The sequence below is a fragment of the Manacus vitellinus genome, unplaced genomic scaffold (assembly GCF_001715985.3).
Source record: "Manacus vitellinus isolate BGI_N305 unplaced genomic scaffold, ASM171598v3 scaffold_24_pilon, whole genome shotgun sequence".
In the NCBI taxonomy this organism is placed as follows: Eukaryota; Metazoa; Chordata; class Aves; order Passeriformes; family Pipridae; genus Manacus; species Manacus vitellinus.
Genome location: NW_021939798.1, coordinates 9827618 through 9846239, shown reverse-complemented (window position 1 = coordinate 9846239; position 18622 = coordinate 9827618). Strand labels below are relative to the sequence as shown.

Sequence of the window (18622 nt, the reverse complement as noted above, 5' to 3'; positions counted from 1 at the left end):
AGCACTACAGATGTGGTGTCTGAATTAGTGGGTGCTACTCTAATACAGCCCCTTTTTCATTTTCTCCTTTCATGAAACTGAGTAGAATTATTAAGAACAAAAGAGTAAAGGATCTATGATGGGACCACACTGCAAAAGCACACCTTGTTCTACCCTAATTACAAAGTATTTATATGCTATTTTTAAGGTATAAGGTGTATTTGAGGGGACTTTTAATTTAAGTTGGATGGGGCTTGGAGCAACCTGGGCTCGTGGCAGATGTCCCTGCCCATGGCAGGGGGTGGAACTGGATGAGCTTTCAGGTCCCTTCCAACCCAAACCATTCTGGAATTCTATTACATGGTTTAGTGGCAGTGTTGGGTTTATGGTTGGACTCAATTAACTTAAAGGTCTTTTCCAACCTAAATGATTCCATGATTCTCTATCTTCATATACACACAACCATATTTACTAATAGTAAAGCATATTTTAAGAACTTCTCTGTTTAGGGTACCAGCTATGAAAGAATCATTTTTCAAAATGTCTGCAACTAGATTAATGTGGCCATACATAAGCTGATCCTCCATAATTAGTTAGATAAAAGTGTAAGCAAACTTAAAAAAAAAACAACAACAAAACCCAAAAAAAAGGGAAAAAAAAGGAGGAAAAAATCAAAGGGTGGGGGGAAAAGAAGAAAGAAAACTTGCTCCAGGGAAGAAGCAACTGTTCTCTGATGTGCAGCAAGGAATTTAACATCAAAGAACTAATGTAAATGGGGCCCATTTACCTCAAAAAACAACACACCACTCCACATTCTGGAATATTTCTATTTAAGTTTGACAGCATTATGCTTTGTACCAAAATTCAAGATTGTGTAATTTGATGGATGTCAAAAGAAAATGACCTTCAGAAGGGCTAGCAGTGGCAATTTCTGTTATTAAGTATGTTAAAATTCTCTGTGGAGTATCTGTTTAAACTTCAGAGATGAGCAGATCACCTTTTAAGTTCATCTGATTGTACATAAAAATTCCACTTTGACCTCAAAGCCTGAAACATGTATTTTTCTTTATGTGCCTCTAATACTGACAGTGGGTGACTTCCTACACCAATACTCTTGTTCTTCCTACTGCTCTTCCCATTAATCAGATACCAAATGAAAGCTGAATCTCTGTTCAACACTGCAAACAGCACACCAGTTCAAATATGGAACTTGAACCACCCAAAAGACCATTAAAAGTAGCTGAATATCCAAAATGATGTTAACAGAATAATTAGTCAAGTACCAAATGACTTCAAGGGTTTTGAAACTGAATGATAGAAATCCCCAAATCCTATTAATATTCTATTTTACATTTCACTTTTGGAGGTCTATAAATCTTTTCTCTTTTTTTTTTTTTTTCCTTTAAACATACATCTTTAGGAGAAAAAAAAAAAACCTCTCATTCATGTGCAAAGTACTTTTAGTTGGGGGGAAAAAAAGCAAGAATGACTAGAAATGAATTTGACACTACCTGTCCAGAGAATTGCCTTTCTGCAGTACATTGCAATTCTGTGCTTAATGGGGGCCCTCTGAGAAACTTCTTCTGCAAACTGTGCCTTAGGAAAACTCTGAATTCCAGACTTTTCATTTAAAACCAACCGTGTATTTCTATTAATTCTGAAATTATGGAGAGAAATTAAATACAGACATTTAGCTCTCCCAAAAATTCTTCTGTGAGACTCCAGCTGCAGTTACACCATCCTTACTCTAGGATGCAATCTAAATGGATTTACTGAGCATCTAAATATTTCCCAACATCACTAATGTTGGTTTCCAGGTACTACTGCAGTGAGCCAGGCACCTTTTTGAAAACAAACTGCACGACCTGGCCTAAAATACAAGCCCTGTATATGAGAGAAAGCTTTAAAAATCAGATTAATAGATTAGGTTTGCCACATGAAATTGTTTAATGCCTGAACTATCCTTTATATAAGATGATACAGATGCATGGATCAGGTACTTAAAGGACTGACAGTGAATTATGGCCTAATCTGAAGCTGCTCTGTGACATTTTGCCAAAAGATTGCTCTGTGTGATAAGCACTGGGCTGGGAATCATGGACAGCACAGGCACAGGAGGTTGATTTTCCTTTGATTCCCTCTCATCAATCACCTGGGAAATGACTCTCGGCGAAATCAGTGTTGTGTTTAGTGATGACAGAGATTCCTGCAAATGAACAGATTCTGATGATCATAATATAGGGAACTGCTTCAAATCTGCCACCCATCACACTGGACAGTTTGGGTCTCGTTGACTTTTATTCACCCCAACTTTTGGGTCAGTTTGGGGTCAGGCAGCTTTTATATCATGGCACGATCCCTTCTTTGGCTCAACACTCAAAGAATATGAACTGAGTAAACCTGGTGAAGATGTGGAGAATGCAACACTCTCCACTTTGGGGTCCTGAAGCCCAGTTTCCCCTCATCTACACACCTAAATCTGGTACAGCACAAATACATTCCTGCATTACGATTTTTAAGATTTCCTGCTTTTCTTCTGTTCTGTCCAACTAAATGAAGACGGTTATTTAAAGTGGGTTTAAGACATTATATCAAAAGTGGTGGCACGTTCTTTTTCAGAGCTTTAACAAAGAAAACATGCACCCAACAGGAATTATCTGGCTTTTACAAGCTGCCTTTATCCCTCAGGAACACTTGGGCACTGCTGCACAGGCCCCTCTCTCACTCATGTGCTCTGGCTCTCTCCCACTCTAATATTAAAGAAGTTTATAGAGTCAGTCAGGTCCAAATTTTTTGGTACCCAAACAGCTGACACCCAGTAAAATCACCAAGGGACAGGTTGCTAAACATCTTTGAAGATGCAAGTCAAAGCTAAAACTTCCTCCACAAACAGAAGGCAGCAGTTCTGAGATGTGACACTGACTTAAGGACTATTCAATAGGAGCTTTACAATACATGATTCTTTCAGAAACTGGAGATGTCCAAGACTCAGGCACTTTATCATTAAGTATCAGCTAAGTTTACATGCCTTGATTTTAGCCAAGGAAAGACTAGAAGGCTCCTGAAAGAATTATGAAGGGATAACAATGAGGTTTTCATTTTTTTAGATGCTGCATTGCTGCTTTAAGTTGAATTTCGTGGAAGTAACAAGCATTGAACATAATGAATGGCAAGAAAAACGTCCTATGTATCATTTGGAGAGAGAATCTTTTGTGTTAAATAGAAGAAAAACTGGAAACAAGAAGACTGTACCACTAAATTAACTCGGTATCACTAAGCTAACTCGGTATTATGAAATTACATCATTAGATGAGAGCCCAAAAAAAGTTAAGCTTCTACAGTTGGAAAGACAAACACTGAAAATACAACCAAATCCCTGAACAAACCTATGATCTGAAGCCATCAGTGTTCCTTAGTAAGATTATGTTGGATTACTTTTTGTAGTTTTAAATACAACAAAGCTCCCCCAGAAGAGCGACAACTTCCCGGAGTCAGAGCCCATTAATGCAACGATGAGTAACTGTGCAAGTCCAGCAAAGGCCCAATTAAAAGGAGAATGGAATATATTGCTCAATCATCAAGCAATTAAAAACATAAATAAGACATTGGGAGACTCTGAACATTCCCAGTGTTTAATTATTTATCCCTTCTCCATCCTGCAGCTGTAGGTCAGAATTAACTCCTCTGAACTAAATACAGGAGGACTCTTTTGGGGATTTGTACCTTATTCATTTTCAAGCAAACACTCAACTTCATTTCGAATTCACACAAGAACTGCAACAGTTTCACCTAAATCAGATTTTCTACAAGTTAAACACCCCTCCTACACTCAGATGTGATTGTGAAACTACTTTGATCTCTGTTCCCAAATTTATTGCTCTGTGTAATCCATGACAAAATATAATGTGATTTACTGTATCTCTATATGACAGCCCAGCAGTTGACAGAACTTAATAATCTAGCATAAGAAAAAAACCCTTCTGGCACCAAAATATACAAACCATAATTGAGGCACTTTAGTATCACGTTACAATGAAGCATATGCAGACTGATCATAAGAACTTCAAAACAATTAGAATTCTTTTTCACCCGTTTAATGAAGGTGGGTTTTACTCTGTGACATGTTCTGCAGCTCTAAGCAAGTCATTTTGGAACACTTTTCTTTCTTCATATGAAAAACTCTGAAGGACTAATAGCATTGTTTTACCACTTCCCTATTTCCCAAACACTCCTTCTCCTCCAAAAAGAAGAAGAAAAAAAAAAACACCTGCAGCTTTTCTCTATTGCAAGGAAGAAACAGCAAATGTGTGTAAACAATGTCTTCAAATTGTGCCAGAATTTAAATATGCAATGATGATGTTTTATATTAGTTTGGTCTTGACCACTGGGCATTTTTTTCTAAATTTGAATTTTTTACTGTGCTCACCTAAACACAGATGTGATGGACACGTTCCATGGGGCAGCTTTTGGGCTGGCCTGCACTGACTGTTGGGTTTGGGGGACCTGAGAAGGTCTTGTGTCAGGGATGCTTCACCCCAGAAACTTCCAACCAGAGTGAGAAGTGGAGCTCACGGCATGGGATGCAGGAGAAATTCTGGCTTTTAATTCCAAGTAACAAACACCAGTTACTGCTGTTTGCACAACCCAAACCATGAAGGATCCCCAGTGAAACCAGCAGTGATGGTTGCAGGGAGCAGGATCCAGTACCTGGGCACTGGTTGTAGGATCTGCCCTGTCAGCCCTGACCAGGAACTCAGACCTGATGCTGTTCATTCAATAACTCTGAAATAATTTGAAAATTAATTGGCTGAGTTGTTAAAAAAGCCAAAACCCCAGTAACCTCACATTAGAGTCAGTACTGAACTGGAAAACAGCCAATGTTTTTCCTAATATTATAACATACCCTGGGATATGTAAGGATATCCCTGTAAGGATAAGTAAAAGTGGTAAATCAGAGAAAACTGTATCTATGAGGAATCAGCCTTCTCCAGGACACAAGGTATTGGGAAAAAGGGAGATAATGAGGTAATGATTCAATCAGGCTTTTAAAAATATTTAACAAAGTTAAAATAATAAGCAACTGTGTATTGCAAGATAAAGTTGGTGTGTTACAGGTTGTTTGGAGAGTGAAGAAAGGCCCTGGAAAACATTGAAAAAATAATCAGAACAGTCATTCTGCCACTGGAAAAACCTCAGCATTCACCTTATCCACCATCTCCATGACTCTGTGAATTTTGATCTTATGAATGTACTCCAAAGGTTCCAACCTGGATGTCATGGAATTGATAAAAAGAAGAGTATGCCCTGGTGTTGCAGAACTAGAGTGGTGTCTGGACACAGACTTAATGAAGAAAAAGGAGACAGAGAAGACAAAAAAACCCCACCTGTGAATGCTTCTTCAAGAGATCCTTTAGATTAACACCAGTTGGTTAAAAAAAAACAACCCAAAACCCTAAAAAACCAACCAAACTTCTCAAACAACCACCCAACTCTAATTCATATGACAAGACATCAATAAAGTGCACTGAAAGATGGGTCATATGATAGACCTCTAATTTTAATTATATCAGTCCTTGCTCTGCTGAAAGCTATCTTTTTAATTCCATATTTTGTCATAGTTTATCATTTAGTTCTTGTCTGGTTCTCATTTCTTAACAGCATTGCATCAGTCATTTCAATTTTTAACTCTATGCTGTGATTTGTGAATGCAAATAATGGTGCTTGATCTCCCTTCAAACATTAATGAAGATATTAAAAAGTGAGCCTATTGCTCTTGGGTGGACCTTTTTTTCCCACAGTTACACCAACTTCTCTTGGTTCCTGACTGTGGAACCAGATTTATAAATACAGCTGGTGAGCAGAAATCTGACCTTTGGTTTTCTGGTTCAGTTTTTTCTGAGTTTTTATGTTAATTTTTTTAAAGGAGGCAGAAGCAGAGTAACTCTGTGAATCACTGCAGCTCTTGCTTTGAAATATCTCCAGTAGGAGAGTGCCATAAATTCTGTTTAGTCTTATTTGAGTGAAACATCCCTGAGATGATTCTACCATCCTTTTCTTCACACTTGGCTCCAGTGATTGAAGACTCTTCCAAATGGCTCCCTGAGGGATGATGCCATTCCTGTGACCATGTTCCTGGTCCACTATCATCTTTCTTTCCTTTTTTTTTGGAGGAATCAGAAGGAGCAGTGCAAAAAGGGATACACTGGAGACAAAACTGCTCTTCTTCCTCCATCTAAAAGCAAAATATTTTTGCAGGATTTGCTGCAAAGGTACTATAAAGACAGATTAAATAATCTGCTCTTGTGCTAACACACACTAAAAACCTTTTCTCTTTTTGAAATTCCTTTTTTCTTGATCTTCTAGGCTTTTGCCAGGTTTTCTCCAATAAAGCCAAAGTGCTAAGCTCCTTTTTATTAATATTAGTTGGTGAATCACTAACACTGTGTCAGAAATGTTCAAGAACCAAATGTAAGTTAATGTACACAGACTCTACAAAGCAAAAACGATAAAAATATTCCTACTCTGGAGCAGAGAGATCATAGACAATAGTTCTTGGATCATAATGAAAAATGTTCAGAGAGTTGAGAAACATCCAACTCTTCTTGGTAAGAACTGGAGGCTCTTTAAATTATTCATAGCTAAGGCCTAGGTTAAATAATTGATGTAATAGATTCAAACAAACATTTTAAAAAAATGGCACACAGACAACTGGTAGAGATCCTGAACTCATTCAGCAAGGAGACAAACATCTACATCATAATTAGACAAAATTTAATGATATCATTACACTTGGGAAGAAAACAGGTCCACATTTTATGGCTGAGCTATTTGCCCCCACGTAAACAACCAGGGAATTGCTGCAAGGAGTGTGCAAACAGTTCCTCTGGATGCTCCCACAAAGAGGGTTATCTCCAGTGGGGCTGGGAGTGTTGGAATTCATGGAGTGAAAGGTCAAAGACTCCACCACACTGAGAGGCCCAAGCAGGAACCTACAGAGCTGCTGCTGAGATGGTCCCATTCTCAGAAGGTCTCAGGGACAAAGATGGAACTGGTTTTGGTGGTTAATGAAATGTAGAGCTGACAGAGAAGAACAAGAGCTGGAGAGACAGGACTCACAAATGGAAAGCACACAATGCTGGTACTTTGTGAGCAGAAGTAATGGCTCAGGGGGAACTCAAGCCTTTTAATCAAGTATCTCTTGGAGCCCCTTTCACCCCTGAAGATTCATTTTCTTTCCCTTCATCTCCTATTCTTTGCCAGTGCTGAACAGTGTGACATCACCTGCACCAGTACTGAGACCAAGTGCCAGAACAGACACTGGGAATTACAGATATTCCTACACATGAAGCAGGAAAACATTCCCAAGGACTCCATCCAACTGGACTGTGTCTGAGGGCTATTCTGGGCAGGTAATTCATCCCCAGCACAAAGCTTTATGTTGAAGGAAGGACTGAAATGTTCCCTAGGGCACATTATCAGCACCTTATTTGGGATTTTGTATGCAAGAAGTAGCTCAAAAACTAAGCATCCAATTTTAGGACACTGCCTGAAGAGTTTTGAAAACATTTACAAAAACATTATATTACAACATAATCATTACATAAAAGAATTATTCCTAATTAGGAAGTGGTCACTTACACAGTGACCTTAACTTTAAAGTCCCCAGGGATCTTAATTTTATGTGGACTTCCCACCAGTTCTAGGTGGAGTGACTGTAACAGGTATAGACTAGATAATACTGTGAATGTCAAATTTTATTTAAGCTAACAGGAATCTCAGAGCACAACTAACTGTTACATCATTAAAGTCTACAGGCATGACATGCATGGTTGTCTGGCCAGGTTTGATGTCATCCTGAAGTCCCATCTCTCCAGAGGGACCATTTCACAACTGTACTCACATCAGAAGAATTTCAGTCCCAAAATTAAAGTGTTTAACTCTTTTTTTTTTTTTTTTTTTTTTTTTTTTTGACTACAGCTTCATCCTGTAATCAAATATCATGTGTGTTCAGCACAGTCAAGACACAAAAATGTAAATTACTTCTCCACAAGAAAAGCAGCACTGAAAGGGAATTAGATGTTCCTGGAACCTGCATAAACTTTTAACAGAATGAGTCAAAATACCTATTCAAATATAGAAAAGAAGTCAATAAAAAAGCTGAATGTCGAAAATTATTTAGAGATGAGAAAAAAAAACCATCATCATCTCCCACTCCAATTTACTCGTGTGTGCTGCTCAAAGGGAGCTTTTTTATGGGATATTTTCAGTGTTCCAAGGTTGCTCCCTTTGAGCATTGTTAGCATGGCCACTGCTCTGCCTGGGTTGTGCTTTCTGAATGCTCCTTTCCTCTGCCAAGGAAATACCACAGATGGACCTTGCAAACAGCAGCAGTGCCAAGGCTCACATCTGCACACACTCAGACATGGTTTGTCTCTGCTTTTAGTCCTTCCTGGCAAACCTGGGAATGCTCATCACCTTGGACAGCCCGTTCCACCTGGCTGAGGAGTGTTCCTGATGCAACCTGGAACACACCTGTCCCTGCTGGAATCAGGAGCCCAACTGCAGCTCCGTGTATTCCCAAAAAGCACTGAATCCCAGAATGGTTTGGGTTGGAAGGGACCTTAAAGCCCATCCAGTGCCACCCCCTGCCATGGGCAGGGACACCTTCCACTAGCCCAGGTTGCTCCAAGCCCTGTCCAACCTGGCCTTGGACACTTCCAGGGATGGGGTAGCCACAGTTTCTCTGGGCAACCTGTGCCAGGGCCTCCCCACCCTCCCAGGGAAGGACTTTTTCCTAATGTGGCTCAAGACTTCACAGAAAAATGATCTTAAAACTTTACACTCATTATTTACAGAAACAAAGCAGAAAAAAAAATATGCATGTTGACAACCCTAATGCTGCCCTTGGAATCTCCAAAGGACATCAATCCTGATGAAGCCTGAAGTGTTTAGGGATTACTCAGGAACTAATATTACAATAAAAAAATGTAGTAGTTTTAAAGTCAAGATTTTTAAGCAAGAGAAAATTAAAGACCTCAATAAATTATGTGTCCCTAAATATTGAAAAGCTGCCTAGAATTACCAACCACTATTTCAATGTTCAGTGTGTTGTAATGAAAACTGTTCCTCTGTTTCTGGCCCTCACTCTCCTCCTTCCCACCCCCACAGCAGCAGGACTATGGGGAGGGAAATCCCATAGGAATCCTGCATCTCCTTCTACCCAATTTAACTTCTATTTTTCTTTTCACTTAAGTATGAACCATTTCTTTTGTATTTCCTCATGTCCACAGTGACACAAAGCAATCCACACAGAAATCAACACTACTCACAGAGGAGATCAGAGGAATGAGATCCCTCACTTGAGAACGGACTGACCTTCAGAAAATCTGGACAGTCAGATGTTCCACACCTAAACACTGAAATTCAGCTTCCCATTGGATTTTTAAGCAATCTTCACGGAATTGGCAGGAAAAAAAAGTAGATTTAGAGAACAAATTTTTCTCCCATATTGCCCTAAATTTCAAGATCCAGTAGAAGAATAAAAAGATTTTAAAAAACAAGTTTCAAGGCTCATGCTGTTATTAAGATGCTGCTTCTTTTTTTCCCCCCTCTTGGATAAAATCTCCTTCATCAAAGTTCTGTGGACTGTAACAGGATCAAGATTTGAACTAAGTTAGCTGAAACTGTTACTTTTGAGCTTTAAATGGAGGTTGCCCTTTAAGTTGCTTTGACTTTTTAGACCTTGTGGCCAATTTCCACAGCCCTACATTTGGAAGACAGAAAGGAAGCAGAATGGGAAAGGGAGATTTGAAGATAATGCCAGGTATTTTCACATGTCTGTGAAAGACTTTTCAACAGAGATGCTTTTTTCTTTTCCCCTCCTGTCTTTTACTTAACATGTGCTCTTCAGATTAGAGGCAAAAAGTAGGGATGTAGGTTAAATTAAAAAAAAAATAAATTCAATAGCAGTTAATATAGCTGAAAATTAGCAAATTTTTTGAAAAATAGAAAAAAATCCAACAAATTAAAAAAACCAGTATTTCTGACAGAAATGACAATTCAAGACTATTAAAGATATTGCCCCATGAAGGATTATTTGTAACTTTAATTTGAGGATGTAAAGAAGTTAACTTTTCTTTTGCTATACTACACATGTAAAAAAAAAAAGATCAAAGAAAGAAAAGAATTGAGATTCAAATTCCATTTTTAAGCAAAAATGACAATGTCTTCCTGAGTTAAAATTAATCCTTTAATGATGAATTTCAAAGGTTTAAATACTTTCTGTGACCTTGGCTTTAAATAATTATGCCAAGCAGAGCTTTCCTTACATTCAGAAAAGATCCTGAATTGTTGATCACAGCCATTTTAATGGCTTCAGCCTGGCTGATTTCCAACATAATCCCCCCAATGCTCTTTAAAATTATAGACCAAGAACCTGACGCAGGTAAATGAAATGTCACTTGCACAAAGGCTGCTCAAACAGTCTCTGCAGATTGTTAATTTGTGCCACTGCACATCCCTTTGCAAGAAAATGTGTGATTTAGTGCATTAATGGGTATAAAAGATACTTCAACAACTATCTGCTTACACATACACAGTGTCTGTATAAATATTAAGTAGGGGGTTTTTTTTGGTTTAGCTTCTGAAATAAAACTCCCATGTTTTAGCTCCCTAATGGGGGGAAATACTTGAATTCAAGACATGGGTCCAAGGGGATGCTCAGCAAAGACAGATGTGGGCAGTGACCTCCATGGAACAGAACAGGGAGGGAAACCTTGATGGATCTGAAACATAAATTCCCATTTTCAAGCCTTTCCCAGAGTCCTTGCTCACTTAATGCACACAGGCAATATCAGACCAGCCATCATTAGCAACTAGATTTAATCTCCTCACAGTTTTAGCCTGAGTTTTTGCCTCCTTAGGAACTTACCTTCTTTTTTAAGGGACAAAAAGCTTGGTTAGGCTGAACCACCCTTTCTACTCCTTATTCCAGCAAAGAAGAAGTGATTAGCTGGATCCTTGGCTGGCCTTACCTGTGAAATCACCTGTGTTTTTAAAGTCCTGCTGGCTCCCAAGCACCTCAGGGCACCTTCCACCCCTGCCCCCTGGGTGCTGCCCAGGGCTGGAGGTGCTCCCAGTCCCTCTGCCAGGGCTCAGCTCACAGCCACGGCTCAGGGGAAAGGTTTTCATCACAGAACCACAGAGGGCAGACCTACAGCAGACATCTGATTTTCCAGCTCAAGCGTCCCCTAAACATTTCCCCCCCAGGGAAGCTTTGCTTAGCTGACTTTTGGGGTGACTGTTCCCCTCTCTCCACACCCCACAGACCTGCCCCATGTGACTCTCTTACCTTGTCCAAGACCTTCTCTGTCTCAGCTGCGTGTCTCTTCTTCAGGTCTAAGATCATTTTTTCCGTCTCCATCTTCATCTTGTTCACTGTGGCCTCCTTTTCTCGAGCTGCCTTCAGCTTCTCCTCGTCCCTCTGACGGCTCAGGTCCAGCAGCTGCTGGTTCCTCAGAGAGTTTGCCTGAATGAGCTCTTCCCTCAGCCTGAGGATTTGGTTCTCCAGGTTACAGATAACCTGTGAGAAAGAACAGACTAAGTGAGAAAACCCAAAGCCGCAAAATAAAACCCACTTGATTTTCTTAGAAAGGGTGGTAGCAGCACTCAAAGGATGCTCCAGCCCTTCTCCTGGCCTCTCTTCCCTTTCTCTTCGTGCCTGCAGATGAAAACAGCTCCCCCCTGCCCAAAGCATTGGCAAGGTTGGCATTTTTGGAGGGGGTGCCCCCATAGGTGAAGAAATTCAGTTTGTGGCATATAATCACTGTAACTTCTATCCATGCCTTCTTCTGTTATCCTTAAGAAATCATCTGCCCCCTTTTAATGAGGTATCATCAATCATTTATCAACAGCTCCCAGACTCTGATGTAGGAACACAAAGGGTTGAAGAATCAAAATGATAAGAGATAAAACTGTGCTACTCCTCGTTAAACAGAATACATTCTGTTATTTTACAGTAGTAGTAGTAGGTACACATTTATTACTTCAGATGTACACTTGCATATAACTCTTATTAGTTACTTTTTTAACTCAATTTCTTCCCCAGGTTCTCAACCAAAGTACAAGAGTATCACATCTGAGACACAAAGCATTGTCCTTACAGAAAAGTGGAATGTATGATGGTGCAAGCACATCCATGTTTTCATTCATAAATACAATTCTGAAAATTAGCATTTTCACCAAACCCTTACACAGTTATTTCCCCTTCTTTCCTCCTGCTTCACAAGTAACTTTGCAGTTCCCTGGAATTCCATCACAGAGGATGAGATAATACTGAGATAAGAAACTGATGTTCTACCAAACAAATGCAGGTGACTCAGCTCAAGCTTATTAAAGACTTCACAAAAAAAATCTGATGAAAACTAGTGTATATTTAAAGTTCCCATTGCCCTGGAATGCTAGAATACTGATTCTAGAGCTCTGGGCTTGTCTTTCTTTCCAACTGCTATTTTTCTTCTTTAGACACTTTTAATACACTGTCTGTACTCAGCTAAACCATTTATTTGCAGTGTCTGAGAACCACATAACTACAAAACTTTGAAAAAGAGACATCCATTTCTGACCAAAGTTGGGAGACGTGAATGACTATCAGATCTATTGCCTTGAACATTAATCTCCCAAGACAGATTGTTAGAAATACTGTGATCTGAGAGAGGAAAAAAAAAAAAATTAAAAAAAAAAAATCAAGGCTTGAAAGTTTGCCCGTTTTTCCAGCTATTTGAACTATCTGGTGTAACAAAGACGTCGTCTCCCTTCAAACCTTCAGTTTGTCCTTCAGCTATCACAGCTGTAACATGTATGAAACAATATTAACCCCCTCAGAAACTTATTTGGCTTCCATGTTTTCTTAATTACTCACTGGTACTGCTCCCCACTGTGTCAAAGGTAAAATTGTGTGTATGGTAGAGAAGGAATGAGCACGTCATTTGTATACAGAACTCTAACACAGGCCACATATTTCAGCTCTATCAGCATTATCTCAAACATATGTTTCATATAGTGTAATCTGCACTAGATCCTTTCCTTCCTCTCCTGAGCTTTTCCTCTACACATGTTTAATTTCTTATTAAATCCGTATACAGGCTAAAAACGTAAAGTACATTTTAGTCTATAATTATAATCCACAATGTGCTTTCATAATTCTTTCGGAAAATTATTTCATCTCAAGATCACAAAAACATGACAGCCTGTCTGGCTTTCCCTTAGCCAGAGAAACACTAACTCAATGAAGATAATAACTACAATTTCTGTTGGATGATATGGTCTGAGTTCCAAACTGACACACACAGCATTTAGGTTTTTCAACAGCTGTCCCAGTGCAAGTCCTGCCTGGAATAATCACAATTATCTTTTAATCTGTGAGAGCTCCTTTTGAGAGCTCATTACCCCACCATTACCACTTTCCTTCTGGTTTTTTTTCACCCCCTTCTTTCTTTTTTAAAATGAAAAGCTTCCTCTAACTACACCCTCACACACACACATAAGTGAAACTAAGATATTACATGGCTCAGAAGTTCCCTAAAAAGTTTGTTAAAATATTTAGGATAAGAAACCAGGGCTAACTTTTTATAACACAGGGAAAATTCATTCATAAATGACATTACAAGCCAAAATAAAGGCTGGGCGAATTCCTGACTCAATTGTTACGTCTTTTCTGCTTTACTTCATTCTTTATTAATGATTCTCATAAAAAAGTAGAAAATGAAATGGCACAATACAGTGTTTTCTACTGCCAGAAGGAGAAAGTAACAGCTCCCAGCCTTCAGATCCCAAATGGGGAGCCAGCTGATCGTGGGCTGAGTGTTATAGGTAAAGTAACAGTAATTAATATGCAAAGGAGCATTAATGTTGGACCTAATAGATGGCAAAAGCAGATTTGGTTCTATTAGGAGAGAAGAAAGGCTCTGGAGACAGGGTGATGGCAGCGAAACTAATATGATTAAAGGAGTCCCTTTGGAGCAACTTCACTGCCAGTAAGATGATGTTAAGAGACATCTAATCTCCCCAAAGTGACTGGAAAAAGCTTATATTGGGGATCACAGCCACAGTTCCTGTCAATTACTTTCAAATAAGTCCAGTTCTCACAGCCAGATTAGGTTTTCTCATAAACAAAGTCAGTGGCAGAAGCAGATTACACCCGAGCAACTCACTACCTGAGACAACCTGGTGTGACACGAGATCTTCAAGTGATGAGGGAAATGAATCCCAAACTTTCCAGCACTAAGACTCTGCTATTCCACATGCCAGGTTTAATAAACTATTATTAGACTTAAATGTAGGCAAATTAGGAAAGAAAAAACCCCGAGATGACTTAATTCTCAGTTGTGAAAAACCCATGAAATACAAAACTTATGAGTGACTGTCTTTTTTAACGATTCTGTGAGAAAATAAGAGCTGCAGTTACAAAATCTCACTTCTCATGCTCCAGATCCAAAGGCACAAGGTTTGCTTGCTTTCTTTGGAAAACTGAATCCTCTTTCTCAGTATTGGTTTCTTAAATTTTTCCCTGGCTGCTCTGTTTGGGAACCAAAAATGGCTTGCATGGTCCAAACAATAACTTGGGTACAAGAGCTGCTGTGAGAAATACACATCTTAAACACTCCATCTGAGCAAACTATTATTGTACTAAACTGGATCAAACATAAGAAATAAAGACTCACAGCATGTAATAGGTCCAAAAGGTTATTGCTGTTTGCTTTCTTTCATGGATCAACGTGTTGGAGTCTTTATTTCAGTTGTGTGGGTACAAGTACATGAAATAAAAGAGATTGGTATCTATTTTGGAAAGGATGCAGAAGTTTGCAGCAAGTCCCAGGACGGTCACACCACAAGAACATGCCCCAAACGAGGAAGCATAGAGGACAACAAACAGAAAGGCAACACTGGCTTACACAGTACCCCAAATGGAACAGAAAGACAAATACACAAACTGTGTGACAGGGTAGAGGTTTCATGTGAGTTTATATGGCACACTTGTATGTCCCATGGCTGAAGAAACTGCTGGCCAAGGTGGTGATTTCTATTTCTGTTTCAAAGCAATAACTTAGAATTCTAACTAAGAATATCTGTGCCGAAATAAGTGTCATAAAAAGGGTGGGTCATGAGCCCACAGCAATTTGCCTGCAGGGAAAAAAATAGACTTGAAAGAAAAAGAAGAAGGTTGGTCGCTCACTTTGGCCTATTTAAAATGCCAATAAATGTACCACGTGTTATTTGGAAGGAATACATGTGCTCTTAATTTTAAAAAGTAAATTGCATAAGAAAACATAAAGTTGGCAAAAAATTCTAATGAAAATCTGCTGGTGATGTCTGAAACTGCGACAGCTACGTGCAACAGAGAGGAGAAACGAACCCAATGACTGCAGGCTAATTAAAACCAAGGATACTACATTTTCCCTTTATTTTTCAGAAGCCCCCACATCACCCCCATGAAGCATTTCCTTGGATCAGATTCTGAGGAAGAGGCATGAGCACATCTTCACACTCAGGGCCACGGAACACACGGACCTCGCTGTCTCCCTCCCAGGGCATGACACACCAAACCACATCCACCCCATCCCCACACAGCTTCAAACACTGGCAAGGGCACTTCAGAGTCACAAAAACAAGGCAGTGGAGAATTCAGATCAAATCCACTCCTGACCTATTCCCCAAGGCTCAGATCTACAGTCACTGAGGTGTTGCCTCAGCGGATTTACAGTAAGTGAGTAACATCTCCCAGCAGAGGAAGCTGCAATAACCCTCATTGCTCTTCACCCAGGCTGCTCAAACTGCACTCAGCTGCTTAAACACCTCTGCATTTCTCTGGTGGCTCATGACAACTCTTCAAACTGAGTTTCAGAAGTTTTCTGCCCTGGGTTAACTTGGCTTCAGTCGGAGATGACTGCACTGGGCTCAGTTTGCTGCGTTTAATGTTGCATGGAACATTTAAAAAAACCCACAACAACCCCCCCCCAGAATCTCTGAGCAGTGCTATGGTCTTAGCTCTGAGGTTACAGTATCACAAAGATCCTTTCTAGGATAATAACCTAAAATATCAGCCTGTAACAGCCCTATTTGACCCACCAACATGCAGCTTCTGCCTCTGAGTGCCAGGACCTTCTCAGCATTTCCTCATGTGGAAGACCATTAAAATGAGCAGTGTGTGCTGGGAACCATCAGCTGGACCTTCTGAAAGGGAGATTTGTCTCTTTGTGCCTCATTCCACTGGTGTGACAGCGATGGATGAGGTATCCATAACATCCCTTACTGGGCACTGGATTATTTTGGAAAGGAGATCAGTCCAGTGCAGGGAAAGGAAGTCTGTAGTAAAAACAAATCTCACTTTGATGATGAAGAATTAAAAGGAAAACTAAGGAAGAAAGCAGAAACACCCAGTGATTCAGTGGTGACAATGACTCCCTTTTTACCCAGGATCAGTGCAATGTCCCAGAGGAGGGGGATGAAGTGTCCCCTCCCAGTCACACAGCAACTGGTGACATATCTGCTGCAAAATACCTTAGAGGGATTATCTGCTCAAAGTGGGAATCTCAACTACTTCAGCTTTCTTATGAGCAAGCAAAGCTTTATAAAACGCTGGGAAACAGATCATACAAGTTTCTCTACCATCAGAAAAATAACCAATGCACTTCACATAAAAGAATTCTGAAAAATAAACAAATACACTTGCAGCTCTGAGCTTAGGAAAAAGCGTAGCTGTAAGAACTTCAAATGTGTGTAATGTTGATTTGTGTTTAAAACAAAATTGGTTTGTATTAATGAGTTTTTCTGCTGCAGCTTCAGCAAGTCACAACACTCCTTCTCAGAAGGGATCTCATTCTAGTTTTGGGGAACTATCCCTATGATTTTTATCCTTAAGAGATAAAAGAGTTCAGCAACCAAGGACCAGGCACAGTGCTAATGAATCTCTATCTTTTCGTCCACAAAGCATCCTACTGAGTCCAACTCACCAAGCCAATACTTTAAAATAGTTGTATTTTAAATTCAAGAGTCATTGAAATGTAGTCATTTAAGTTTTTAAAGTCATCTTGTAAATAAAGCTTTGTAATGAACTAAATTATGCCCATTTTAAACAGCTATATTGAAAATATTTTCTATACCACAGCAATTTCAATTAAAATATGTTAAGAAATTATTATCCAATTTTCCTTGTGACTGGTAAAATCAGCAATTTGTCAATATTATGAACCCTTTAAAAGATAAGATCTGATTTGCAAAGCAAACTGCTGTGAATGTCACACACATTATCACAGGGGTAATGATGTGGCAGAGCACAAATTAACAGGGATAAGTAATAAACAACTATTTAGCTTTCACAGCACAATCTATTACACTGTCAAGTTTAAATGCCTTTTGGGTAAGCACACACAGGCCCATAAATGTGGGCAGATAAATGAAATGGTGTGAAATGAAGTGAAAATGAGCAACAGTTCAGTGACCAACAGGTTGGGCTCAGCTCCTAAGAGCTCCTGAGATCATTCCAAAGGGCATGGGGCTGTGCAAGCTCTTCCAGAGGAAATCAGGGAAGCCACCACCCTCATCACTACAGGCAGTCCTGGTCAGTGGTCTAGGACTTTCTGGAAACACTAAAATATCAGCTTCAATACTCAAAGATGCACTTTATTATATATTTATACAGTATTTTGTGCATATGGAAGTGTTCCTGCTCCTGAGGGGGAAAAAGTTCTGTCCAGAATGTTGCTGCTATTGCACAACTCTTAACTAGGAGCCATCTTTATCCTACATATATATATATATGTATATATATATATATATCTCCCATATATATCCTGTATATGACTACATTGCAGTGATGGGGTGAAGTTATTAATACATTCATAAATGAAATGTTCACAGTTCATAACTCAGGCTGGATAAGATCAAGTTTAGGTCTTGCAGAACTTACAAAAACCAAAGCTGCACTCACTAACCTGCCCAGCACATGAGGAGTGGCAGCTCTCTAGACTCAAACAGAATATCCAGTGTCAAAAAAACTTCAGTAACAGCAGTGCAGGTGGCAGCTAAGGGTAAAATATTTACTGTTCAGCAGTGTCAGATCCCAATCTCCATATTCCAGGGCTTATGCAAAGGCCTATTGACTCCATCTCCACACAAACTCAGCCTTTCTCACCTTTGCAAATGTACCCCTGACATCCCTCTTGGAAACATCCACTGGGGCTTGTAAAGTGAGGTGTTGAGCTGCCAACTTACATATTTATTCTATTAATTTTACCAGCATTAAGCTGCTTTTAAAGGTCAAACCTCCTTGGTCAGATTCTTTATGTGAACTGTTCCAGCACCGTGTATGCTCTGAAAAATGCCTCTAACATTTATGAAGTATATTACAACTAACCCTGCTTATTTTGTATCTACCAGGGTGTCAGTCAGGGCTGGGGGGCAGGTTTAACACCACCTTACCTGTACAGAGCTAAAACATCACTCTCCTCTTCATGTCCAAACTATGGTGAACACCCCCCTCACCCCAAATCTTGCACTTAACACGGTCCCAAGAACAGTCCAGCACTCTTTAAGGTTAGAATTTACTTATTAGTGATGTATTTGCTCTTGTCTACTCTTGTTCTAC

At 39.5% G+C, this 18622-nt stretch overlaps 1 protein-coding gene across 1 annotated transcript in view; it reads right to left on the bottom strand.

The window, feature by feature from the left end:
- Positions 1–18622, bottom strand: part of LOC115307508 (centrosomal protein of 112 kDa-like) — an 88472-nt gene that overhangs the window by 47217 nt on the left and 22633 nt on the right. The window contains exon 2 of the mRNA XM_029960099.1: positions 11330–11560. Coding sequence (XP_029815959.1) covers positions 11330–11560 — 231 coding nt within the window. The remainder of the gene's footprint in view (positions 1–11329; positions 11561–18622) is intronic.